Source organism: Engraulis encrasicolus, chromosome 18 (assembly GCF_034702125.1).
Source record: "Engraulis encrasicolus isolate BLACKSEA-1 chromosome 18, IST_EnEncr_1.0, whole genome shotgun sequence".
NCBI classification, from domain to species: Eukaryota; Metazoa; Chordata; class Actinopteri; order Clupeiformes; family Engraulidae; genus Engraulis; species Engraulis encrasicolus.
Genome location: NC_085874.1, coordinates 53,176,445 through 53,188,944, shown reverse-complemented (window position 1 = coordinate 53,188,944; position 12,500 = coordinate 53,176,445). Strand labels below are relative to the sequence as shown.

At 42.7% G+C, this 12,500-nt stretch overlaps 1 protein-coding gene across 1 annotated transcript in view; it reads left to right on the top strand.

The window, feature by feature from the left end:
- The window catches only part of map3k5 (mitogen-activated protein kinase kinase kinase 5), a 166,528-nt gene that overhangs the window by 34,440 nt on the left and 119,588 nt on the right, over positions 1–12,500 (top strand). Inside the window, 1 exon segment of the mRNA XM_063223828.1 lies at positions 800–939. Coding sequence (XP_063079898.1) covers positions 800–939 — 140 coding nt within the window.

The window sequence follows — 12,500 nt, the reverse complement described above, 5'->3', positions numbered from 1 at the left end:
TAGGAAGTCTTGGGTACCTAGCTCTTATCTTAGGAAGTCTGGCCTTGGGTACCTAGCTCTTATCTTAGGAAGTCTGGCCTTGGGTACCTAGCTCTTATCTTAGGAAGCCTTGGGTACCTAGCTCTTATCTTAGGAAGCCTGGCCTTGGGTACCTAGCTCTTATCTTAGGAAGTCTGGCCTTGGGTACCTAGCTCTTATCTTAGGAAGTCTGGCCTTGGGTACCTAGCTCTTATCTTAGGAAGCCTTGGGTACCTAGCTCTTATCTTAGGAAGCCTTGGGTACCTAGCTCTTATCTTAGGAAGCCTTGGGTACCTAGCTCTTATCTTAGGAAGTGTGGGACATCTGCAAAGACTGGTCACTAGGGGTCTGAAAATGGTTGGCTTTACGAAAGCAAAGGCACATCAACTTGGCAAATATTGTTCAATATCCTCCATTGTTGGACGCTATGTTGGTTGTATATTTAAAGCTGCTGCTACTTTGAGACCCACATTGGTGGATCATGACTGAGCTGTTGGATCTGTAACATTTATGTCCTTATGTACATGCAGGGCTCTACATTAACACCAGCCAGCCGGCCAAATGCAGCTGAAATTTCAGTTTGGCTGGTAGAAAAGAAAACTTACTTGCCAATTTGTCTCATTAGTGAGTGTGTGCTTGAGTAGTGAGATTAACATCTACTAGCTGTTTTGGCTAGATATGGAGAAAGTTATTTTAGAGCCCTGTGTAGTACATATAATGAATTGCGGGCATAAATAAAGTACTTAAAATGTGTGTGTGTGTGTGTGTGTTTTTTTCCCAGATTTCGCGGTGGTGGAGATGACGGATGCGTTTCGTCAGCCTTCGCTCTTCTACCACCTGGGGGTGCGGGAAAGCTTCAGCATGGCCAACAACATCATCCTCTACTGTGACACCAACTCTGATTCGCTGCAGTCGCTACAGGTACACACCCACATGCCAGTAACGCCACCTGTCATTGGTCAGCCATTAGTGTAGGCACACTATACACCAAGGGTGGAGGTGTCATAACAGCATAGCGGATGCACCACAATGACTGATCGCATTTCATACCCACAATCATGCGAGTAATGAGAAAGCACTGAGAAATGGCTTCTCATTCAAAATATATGGGGCAGAGGAATGCGAAGTTCATGCATCACCATCACACCATCTGTCATTGGTAGGCATTTGGTAGGAAATCCACAGACCAATAGCATCCAGCCTTATTGGTTGGGCTAACAACAACAACAAAAAAAACCCAACATGTTACACCTAAACACTAATAATATGATCCTTTGTGTTTAACACCGTTCTGTGATAAATGTATTTCTTGTCATTCTTCAAAATTGTCATTTTGATGTTATTTTGAAATAGTTATTTTGATAATGTTATTTTGATAATGTTATTTTCTGTACTGGATGACTGGAAGATCACTTAACTGGAAAAGTGATTTAAAAAAAAAAAAGTTGTTAGTTCAGTTCGCAGGGATAGCTCATCATATGGGGAGGTTTTGGATAAACTACCTCATTGTTCTTGTGCACAATAATGATTTAAAACAGCATGCCATTTTCTTTTGTAATTTAAGTTTTTTATTTAAACAATCAAACAAACAAACACATACGGTACAAGGCTTACATGGTACAATATGCAGAGAACACTCAAAAAAAAATTCTGTTGGATTTACTTAAGAATATTATGGAAAGTATTTCCACATGATTATCTTTCTTATTTTTAACATTAGGCAACTTTGTTGATTTAACAGGATTACCTTCTATTCATGTAACCTTACTTTCTTGAGTTGATCCAACATAACTGAGTCAGGGTATCAAAACCTGATTCAATTAAATTGATCCAACAGGATCTTATAATGTTCATCCAACATGTTTGATACTGGTTTGATTATCCCAATTCTCTCAAGTTGATCCAACAAGAGCTCATAATGTTGTATATGTGCTATTGAATCATGTGGAAATACTTTCCATGTTTTTATTAAGTAATTTCAAAGCATTACACTTAATCTTACACAGAAAAGGCTATAAATCTATGGAAAACAACACTACAAACCCAAGATGTTGAAGATGTTTTTATTTTTATTTTAATCAACACATTCCCCAGGCCATTAATCAAAACACAAAATTGTCTTGTGGGTAATAAATAAAAAATAATAAAAAAAAAACCTTTTAAACACTTACATACAAGAGCGTACACGTGTGTTGTAGGCCAATAATACATTCCATACCACCAGTAGCACACCAACAGTCATTGAAAGGTTAATTACCATAATACATGTCTATGATGACATAACACAGGGCCTTTAGTAATGCACTATGACTGTCCTTGCCATTCTAGTAACAACAAATTTGTAACGCTGTGTTGTTGCTTAAAGAAACTCCCGCACACTGACCATTTCGCTGTTCTTTCTTTAATAAATTTAAGTTTATTAAAGATAGAAGAGCGAAATGGTCAGTGTGCGGGAGTTTCTTTAAACTATTGCTGAGTGACCCATGGTGCCATCTCCGACGCACCTGCCAGCTGAGGTGTGCGCAAAAAGTAGGGGTGGGCATAGATTATTTTTTTTAATCTAGATTAATCTCACTGTAATTTTGAAATTAATCTAGATTAATCTAGATTAATCTATATCAAAATGGCTCATTCAGAAATGGCGCGCTAGCGAAATAATGCCGAAAAAACCCTTGGGGTTTCTTAAGACAGATGGCGCATTAGAACAGAGCTCATCTTTTTTTTCCAAAATGCATCTCATCTTCAAAAAATGGTCATGTTGATACTTGGTGATGAAAAAACTCACTGCAATATGTGCAAAGTGTGTCCAATATGTTAGGAAGCATTTACAGTTATAAGATAGGCCTACTGAAATTTCAAAATGAACGGCGCTATAAGTTGTAGAGGCAAATACAGATAAATCTATCAAACATTTAGGCTATTTAAACAAAATGACCTCAACAATTCAGCATTTCTAATGGGGGGGGGGAGAGAGAGAGAGAGAGAGAGAGAGAGAGAATCTGTCACTGACTGTTAAAAAGAGCAGCGGCTCCTTTAAGAGAGGGAGGAGCTCTGCGCACAGTAAACTCAGCAGCCCTCAGCAGAGGCAGGCTACTGGATATGTAGAACCAACAGCACTGGTCCACGGCGATTTTGCCTAAACCTGACAGTTGTTCTCAGAGTTAGAACGCCAGAGGAGTTACAACTTGAAATTAATTCAGTTTGTAAAAAAAAAAATCAAGCGCGACAAGCGCGAGATTTATTACCGTCTGACATGAGAATATCTCACTGAGTCGCAAATGCGCGAATGTAACACAAACATTCAGCGAGAGTAGATATTGGCAGTTTCAGTTTGACAATCTTCAAAATGCATATCGCACGGAATATTTTGCAATTATGGCACAGGCAAGATTTCTGGAAGTTGTTTATGTGTTCCATGCAATGCGTGAGGAAATGTAGGCTATGTCGGGCTGGTAGGCTACTCACACACAATAATGTCTATATGCTTCACCTCAAACAATAACATCTCTTTAGTCTACCACTTATGAAAAAGCACTCAAACAACACCTACCACGGCAGAGGGATTAATGTTTTCAGCATGCAAACACTGTTCATATTTAGTAGGTCTGCTGAAGCAACAGGTGGAGAGGAGAAAGCGACTGGAGCGCAGTCTGAAAGCGTCTGTTAATGAAACGCTGGTGATGTGCATACCAAGACTCCAAACCCATATTTTGAGAATAGATTAACGTGCGATATTTTCTTTGTCGCGCGATAAGAGTCTCACATTATCGCAGCACGTTAACGCCGATAACGGCCCACCACTAGATAAAAGCCAAAGTTTAACGCTGTGTTTTTAACAGGTTGTTAAGTCAAAAAAAAGAAAAACATTTTTAAAAAATGTTAAAAATAGAGTGCTGTATATGTGCTTGAGGAGGTACGCACGCACACAAGTTAAGAATAGTGTAGTGGACTTCAGAGCCTCTCAATGATCTGCTCAATGCAATGACTCTTTATTAAAAAATGCATAAAGGTGTTTGGCCATTTCAGTAATGTTTTACCAAAAGCTGTGTGTGAGCAATAATGTAGAAATGTGTATTTGTACTTCTAGTCAATTGTTATTATTATGTCTGCATTATTACTCACACACACACACACAACTTTCAAGGAGGATAACAAGTTTAGTGCGTAAACAAGGGCAAGAAATATGGCCACTGTAAGTGAATATTTGTAACCTGATTATCATGACTTACAAATCTCTTCGAGACTTGGTCTGACCAAGAGCATAACAACATTCTCAAACGGCATGGTTGACCCAACTCTCATGATTTGCTACTGGTCGAGGGCCGAACAGGCTGAGCCAAAGTTTAAACCAAACATTTTCTTAGTCCCAATAGAGCGTCTCTGCTCAAACCTTGTCACTTCCTTGAACACGCCTCTAGCCAGGACGGTTGGTGATGCTGAAAGTCGATTGCTTCCCGACAAAGTGGGTGGAGTTTCCTGCTGTGGAGGGAACCCGAAAGTACCTGAACAAAGTTTTCCTGAGTGTGTGTAGCAGAGCCGAAGGTGTTGCGTCACTGCGAGGGCGGAGCCTGGGTAGGATGTTTGGCAAGCAGCCAAATGCAGTCACCCCTTTGAAAATGATTCCGATGTCCTCAGGACTGTCAGTAGCTTCTGAACCTTCATGGCGGATCACGTAGATGGCATGGATGCTTTCTGCCAAAGCCGATTCCCTGTCAGCATGATGTGCCTGAAACAAAGTAATTCGACAGATATACATGTAAATATTTAACTGATGTCCATGACATATTTTACCTTCTTAACCATCCATTTCAAACATGCGACCACAATACCAAATACACCAGGTGAAAAGTTAGACAATTTAACAAGTTATTCTGACTTAATGTTTATACATCTCGATTGTCAACAAATCAGCAAAATTGTAGGCATCAAGATTCAAATTAACATTCTCTTTGTACATAATACCTGGGTCATGGGTATAATTATTCTGGAGGCATCGACCAACCATTCCCGCTTTCCTGATGGAACGCCTCCGTCAGATTTGGAGAAGAACTTGACTGTTGACTTTTATTCTTCAGAACTCTGCACACACCTATAAAATCATAAAACACAAATACAACATGTACAGTATGTAGCTTATTTGTCTATTTTCAGGACACAAAAAAACAATTTACATATGAAAGTCCAAACAAAAGAGTGATAATCTCTTACACCTCTTGTGTGTGTGTGTGTGTGTGTGTGTGTGTATGTGTGTATGTGTGTGTGTGTGTGTGTGTGTGTGTGTGTGTGTGTGTGTGTGTGTGTGTGTGTGTGTGTGTGTGTGGCTCTAGCCCCCTGGTGGAGCTCCAGCACACAGAGGTCTGGGACACTGTAGCAGGATTCCATTTCTCCAGTCAAAAAAATAATCGGAGCAGTTATTGCTTCAATATCAATGGGAGCTCGCATTGAGAAGTCGCAGGACGAATTATAGACCACATTGATGCTTAAGAGAATTTGTTGGTGGTAAGGACATCATTACATACCAATATAAAGAGTAATCGGTAACACTTTACTTTACGGATCGCTAATAAGGTGGTAATTTTGTGTTAATTTCATAGTTATTTCATAGTTATTTCAGGGTAATAACTGTTTGTTTTTAGTAACAACAGCAAAATAACCATACAGTTTCCAGTGCATTGTGTGTGTGTGTGTGTGTGTGTGTGTGTGTGTGTGTGTGTGTGTGTGTGTGTGTGTGTGTGTGTGTGTGTGTGTGTGTGTGTGTGTGTGTGTGTGTGTGTGTGTGTGTGTGTGTGTGTGTGTGTGTGTCAACAAAGTGTCACCGTGGGTGTCACCACAATGCACTGGAAACTGTATGGTTATTTTGCTGTTGTTACTAAAAACAAACAGTTATTACCCTGAAATAACTATGAAATAACCATGAAATTAACATGAAATTACCACCTTATTAGCGATCCGTAAAGTAAAGTGTTACCGAGTAATCTATTAGAAGATGCAGCCGAGTAAAACATTTCATACCTTGAAATCTTCCAGGAGAGATTTCACCCGAGCGAGAGATGTCCCCCGAGCTCTGATGCTGTCTCACATGACCCAAGTCACTGCCAGTGAGCAAGAGCCATCTCTGTTTGAAAATAACACCAGAACAAGGACACAATTGACACCTGGATACAACTTCTGGAAATTGTCTTGGTGATTAACTCTACACAAATAGATATGCAAAGCATTCTAACTTATCTCTTTAAAAAAGCATGGGCAGTCTGTGAATGCAAGAGAAGCACACTGCCTGTGACTTTGCTCTGGGCGTACATGATCTGGGCATACATCAGTGTCTCCCAACCTTTTTCGTCTTGAGTACCCCCTAAGCATTTTTGTCATAGTATGAGTACCACCTCACTCATGTTCTCTATCCCAATATGATCATGACCATACATTTGTTTTTATTCATAAAATAAAACACACCCATAGTGGTACACGTACCCCTGGTTGGGAAACACTGCATTACATTCATCTCACCTAACATTGAAGCATAGTAAAACGTACCCTGAAATCCTCCAGATTGCATCTTTTGCCAGCATCAACAGGCTACTGCATCACGTGGTACATTTCTGTAATAAACAATATCAGTAATTGATTATATTTATCAAATGTTACACACAGTTTTTACAGTTACATTTTGTTTCACTATGGTAATCAATGTTTTAAAATTAGTCATTTTGAATTAACAGGCCACTGCCTTATTTAGGCTTCTTGGTTAAGTGAGCATACATAAATAAAGTAGCCTAAACTCTAATCCAGGGGTGCCCAACCTTTTTTTAACCGAGATCTACTTTTGAAGTTGATGGTCTGCCGTGATCTACCAAGTCAAATTTCAGGATGTCAGTATGAAAATTTAAGATCACCATTTATTAATCACCATTATTATGAACAAAATGTTTTTAGTAGGCTACTATGGCCGTATCTTTTCAGTGTGTTTTTAAAGTGTGTTGAATAGCCTACGTTTACAAAGCAATGCAGTGCTGCATTGCTTTGTAGTATGCAGAGATAATTTCAGTCCTACACAAGTCATAAACAACTGAAACAATTTCAAAATGATAAACATTTGGTATATAAAAGGCATATGTAGGCACATGGGCCCTATTTCTAAAATATGATGAAGCATTATCATGACTTCAGTGGTCAAAATTAAAAAGGGCTCAGAACTTCACCATTTGTTATGGGTAAATAGTAGGCCAGTTAAGTTCACTTTACTATGAGAGAGAGAGAGAGAGAGAGAGAGAGAGAGAGAGAGAGAGAGAGAAGAGAGAGAGAGAGAGAGAGAGAGAGAGAGAGAGAGAGAGAGAGAGAGAGAGAGAGAGAGAGAGAGAGAGCAATGAGAGAACTCATTGAATTGGTTAACACCCTTGTTAAGAGTGACTTCTTCTATGAAGGTTTTTTTTCCCAGCTCTCTGGGACAGTAGCAGAGCAAAGGCTTTCTATTGTGAGTTTGGCCAATCGTTCTGTCCACAACTGGAGCAGGAAACAGCACAAATTGAAGTGAATTCCATACATGTCAGCTAACATTTCCCTTACACGCGGCACGCGATGTAAACGCAGTTAGCGATGATGCATGCGACTAGCGATTTGGACAAAGATCCTCGCATATCGCCGCGTCATAACGCATGGTTGCGCACATGTTCTGTTACTCACCCGATGTTACATGTGTGCACACATGAATCAACTGCAATACCCTTACGGTCACTTCCTAATGCTTTCCCCTCATTCTGTGTTACAGTGGGACTAATTATCTAACCAATACAGTAGTACCAGCAGCTTACTACATAGCCTACTTTTGAAAGACAGTATTTTCCCCGTCACATTACATGTCTCTAGACTGCCACTCCCCTCGAGATCGACTGGTACCTCGCAATCGACTCGTTGGGCACCCCTGCTCTTATCTAATTCATTGCAGCTTACAGTTTACGCAGGTGTGCAACGTTAAAAAAAGAACACCAGTTTATTAGCCAGGTGGATTGACTACACGCCACGTCTGTATTCAGAACCCGCTTAGAATTGTATTTGGTCTGACTGTGGATTGGGTTAACATGGCTCTCACTGAAGCTGACGAACTTTATGATGGCTCGCCTCAGTGCGTTTCAAAGCGCACTCCACTGATTTCCCTAAATGCGCCGCAAAGCTCTCACTGTCCACAAAGCAACGCATAAAGGCTTGCTCATAAACTCAAACACATCGGAGCACGCGCAACATGCTGTAGTAGGACGCAATGTAGACCAGTTGTAATTAGGATTTTCTTTTCCCTGGGCCAGATTCACACACGAGCGTGGCAGAACGGCAGCGAGACGTCTTTCTGCCTGGTCTCGGCCAATGTCTAGAGCTCTACCTCTAGCTACGGGGGATTTTGAACAGGACTGGCCGCGCACACCAAATGCTGTCGTTGTGAAATGCTGACACCGGCGGCCGAAATTAAACAGAAAGTCCTGTCTTCTCGCTTTCGTCCAGCCACACTCTAGTGTGAATCTCTCCTTAAAATCACAATTTGTTACGCTTTGCCAAGTAAACCCATGCCCTGCCGAGATGATATGACATAAATTCACCGGAGGAATGGCAAACCAAGGTTTTTGCTTCAGAGTTAGGCTATCATTTCCCTCTGAATTCAAAGGGAATTGGTGGCAGGCATCCAATAAATTAGCTCGCTAGCAAACAATGCACAGTCGACACGTTTGACATGAAATACAGGGCATTAAACACCAGCTCGGCGGCTGTAAGCAAAAAAACAACCTAAAATATTGTTTAACTTTTCCTACACTTTGCAAGAAGAAGGTGGACACCGTGTTTCTGCACAGAACATGCTAGTAAAGCTACATCCAGCATGTTGCCCGACTACCCAACAAAAATGTTGGCAAATCAATAACATCAACCTTTGAACATAGCATGTGCAGCAGCAAAATAAGATTGTGATATTAACACATTACACATTTGGTTAGAGTTAGAGCATGTTTGAGGATTTATTGGAAGAGATGTCCTTACCTTGCAGGCGAACTAGTCTGTTTACTCCTCGCGCCTTCCTGCAATTTGAAAAGCTGGAGCGTTGCATTCTGGGTAGTTTGAAGAAATTGCCTGACTGCGTTGGGTTCTTTCAACATAACACAATCTATGAATAGGCTAGGCCTATCTGCCTAGTAAATCTAACACCATATTTTCACTTTCATTTCACTAAACTGACAACATCGAGTTAAAACTGCATGCAACACTTGTGTCAATTTTACAACCAGCTAGAATAGTTTTTTTGAGTGTAGAAAAGCTTACGACACACGGTCAGACAAGTCAAGTCAAGTAGGTTTTATTGTCAATTTCTTTACATGCACTGGTCATACAAAGAATTTGAAATTACATTTCTTGCTTTCCCATACAGACATAGACTAATTAAGGTAAGGACATAGACAGTATAGACATAGACAGTACTTATACATGGACTTAAGACAGTATGGACATAGACAGTGCTCATACAGACATTTAAAGTGCAAGACTGGACAACAGAAGACTTGTAGAGGACATACATTAAGAGGTATTTGTTGTGCTTTTGTGCTTTTCCTAAAAAAGTCCTTTATAGCGTTCTGACATGGTAATAGTAGCATTTTGAAGAAAATAAATATAAAAAAGGTCTGTCAAGTACACCAGCAGCAGTGTGTGTGTGTGTGTGTGTGTGTGTGTGTGTGTGTGTGTGTGTGTGTGTGTGTGTGTGTGTGTGTATGTGTGTGTATGTGTTTAGTGCAGGTAGAAGGTGCGGTGTGCGTCTTGTGTGTGTGTTCGTGTGTCTGTGTGTGTGTGTGTGTGTGTGTGTGTGTGTGTGTGTGTGTGTGTGTGTGTGTGTGTGTGTCAGTGTGTGTATGTTTGGGTTTAGTGCAGAAAGTGCAGTGTGCTTGTGTGTGTGTGTGTGTGTGTGTGTGTGTGTGTGTGTGTGTGTGTGTGTGTGTGTGTGTGTGTGTGTGTGTGTGTGTGTGTGCATGTTTTGAGTTAGTGCAGGTTGAAAGTTCAGTCCCAAGTATAGTAGTGCAGGTGGAATGTTCAGTCGCAGATATGGTGGTGGGGGATGGGGGGGGGTTGTCAGTGGCCTTGCTGGCTAGAGGCTGACAGTGGGGGGGGGGGGGGGGGGTTGTCAGTGGCCTTGCTGGCTAGAGGCTGACAGTGGAGGGAGAGTGGTTTGAGTGTTCAGCATCTTGATCGCTTGGTGCATTGTGCTGCTCGCCAGCCGGGTGGTACGGGAACGGAGGCGCCTGTACCTCTTTCCAGAGGGCAGGAGGCTGAACAGTTTGTGTGCAGGGTGGCTTGTGTCTTTGATGATCATCAGTGCTTTCCGGGTGAGGCGTGTGGTGTAAATGTCCTGCAGGGAGGGGAGTGGTACTCCAATGATCTTCTTCGCTGTGTTCACAACACGCTGGAGTGTCTTCCTGTTTTTCTCCGTGCAGCTTCCTCCCCACACTGTGATGCAGTTGGACACGACGCTCTCTATGGTTCCTCTGTAGAATGTTGTCATGATGGAGGGTGTAGCACTTGCCTTCTTTAGTTTGCGCAGGAAGTAGAGACGCTGATGGGCCTTCTTCGCCAGTGATGTAGTGTTGGTGGTCCAAGAGAGGTCGTCGCTGATGTGCACTCCAAGGAACTTGGTGCTGCTCACTCTCTCCACAGCATCGCCGTCGATGGTCAGTGGTGGCAGTTGTTTTTGGACCCTTTGGAAGTTGACAACAATCTCCTTGGTCTTGTTGACATTCAGCAGGAGGTTGTTGTCTTTGCACCATCTGGCCAGCAGGTCTACTTCTTCTCTGTAGTGAGTCTCATCGCCCTTGGTGATGAGGCCCACCAGTGTTGTATCATCCGCAAACTTCACTAGATGGTTAGTGCTGTGGGTCGTTGTGCAGTCGTGTGTCAGCAGCGTGAACAGCAGGGGGCTGAGAACACAACCTTGCGGAGCCCCCGTGCTCAGGGTCAGGGTGCTCGAGGTGTTGTTCCCTACCCGTACTGCTTGTGGTCTTTGCATCAGGAAGTCCAGCAGCCAGTTGCAGAGGGAGGTGCTGAAACCTAGTTTGTCCAGTTTTCTGATGAGTTGTTGTGGTATTATGGTATTGAATGCTGAACTGAAGTCAATGAACAGCATTCTCACATATGAGTCTTTATTGTCCAAGTGGGTGAGGGCTGGATGGAGGGCAGAGCAAATTGCATCCTCCGTGGATCGCTTGGCTCGGTATGCGAACTGGTAGGGGTCTAGGGTGGGGGGTAGGGTGGCTTTGATGTGTGACAGGACTAGCCGTTCGAAGCACTTCATGATTATGGGCGTCAGTGCTACAGGACGGTAGTCATTGAAGCATGATGGTGATGATTTCTTCGGCACAGGTATGATGGTAGCAGCTTTGAAAAGTGATGGGATGACTGCTTGCTCCAGAGAGATGTTAAAGATGTCTGTGAAGACATCCTTCAGCTCTTCTGCACAATCCTTCAACACTCGGCCTGGTATGTTGTCTGGGCCAGCTGCTTTGCGTGGGTTGATGGTGGCCAGTGTCCTCTTAACACTGGCAGAGGACAGGTAAAGGGGTTGATCATGGGGGGGAGGGGGAGTTTTCTGTGGGTGAGTGTCATTTTGTGCTTCAAAGCGGGCAAAGAAACTGTTCAGATCGTTTAGCAGAGAGGTGTTGTTGTCACAGCTTCGTGGTGCAGGCTTATAGTCCGTGATGGCCTGTATGCCCTGCCACAGGCTCTGTGCATCTCTGCTGTCTTTGAAGTGTGTTGTTATTTTGTCTGAGTATTCCTTTTTTGCTTTCCTGATGCCCTGGGACAGGTTAGCCCTTGCTGTCTTTAGGCCAGCTACGTCTCCTGCTCTGAAGGCTTTGTCTCTGGCCCTCAGCAGTCGGTGAACGTCTCCTGTGAACCATGGCTTCTGGTTGGCCCTGGTAGTGATGTGTTTTATTTCTGTAACATCATCGATGCATTTTGTGATGTAGGAGGTCACGGTGTCTGTGTACTCCTCAATGTCAATGTGATTGCTGTGGGTGGCAGTTGTTTTGAAAATGTCCCAGTCTGTGGTTTCAAAGCAGTCCTGAAGTCGTGAGATGGCTCCCTCAGGCCATTTTCTCACCTCCTTCTGAACTGGTTTGGTGAGTTTTGCCTTTTGTCTGTAAGCTGGCAGTAGCAGAATTGTCGTGTGGTCTGATGATCCAATTGGGGGGATGGGCTTTGCCTTGTATGCTCTCTTCTGATTTGTGTAAACGAGGTCCAGGGTGTTTTGTTCTCTTGTTGGGAAGTTGACATGTTGATGAAATTTTGGAAGTACTGTTTTGAGATTTCCGTGGTTGAAATCCCCCAGTACCACTGTGAAGGCATCTGGGTGTGCATCTTGTTGTTCACTGATGCCCCGATGCAGCTCGTTCAGTGCCTCGCTTTTGACGCCATTGTTGTTGCTGGGTGGGAGGTAGACGGCGACTAATAGGATAGCGGATATT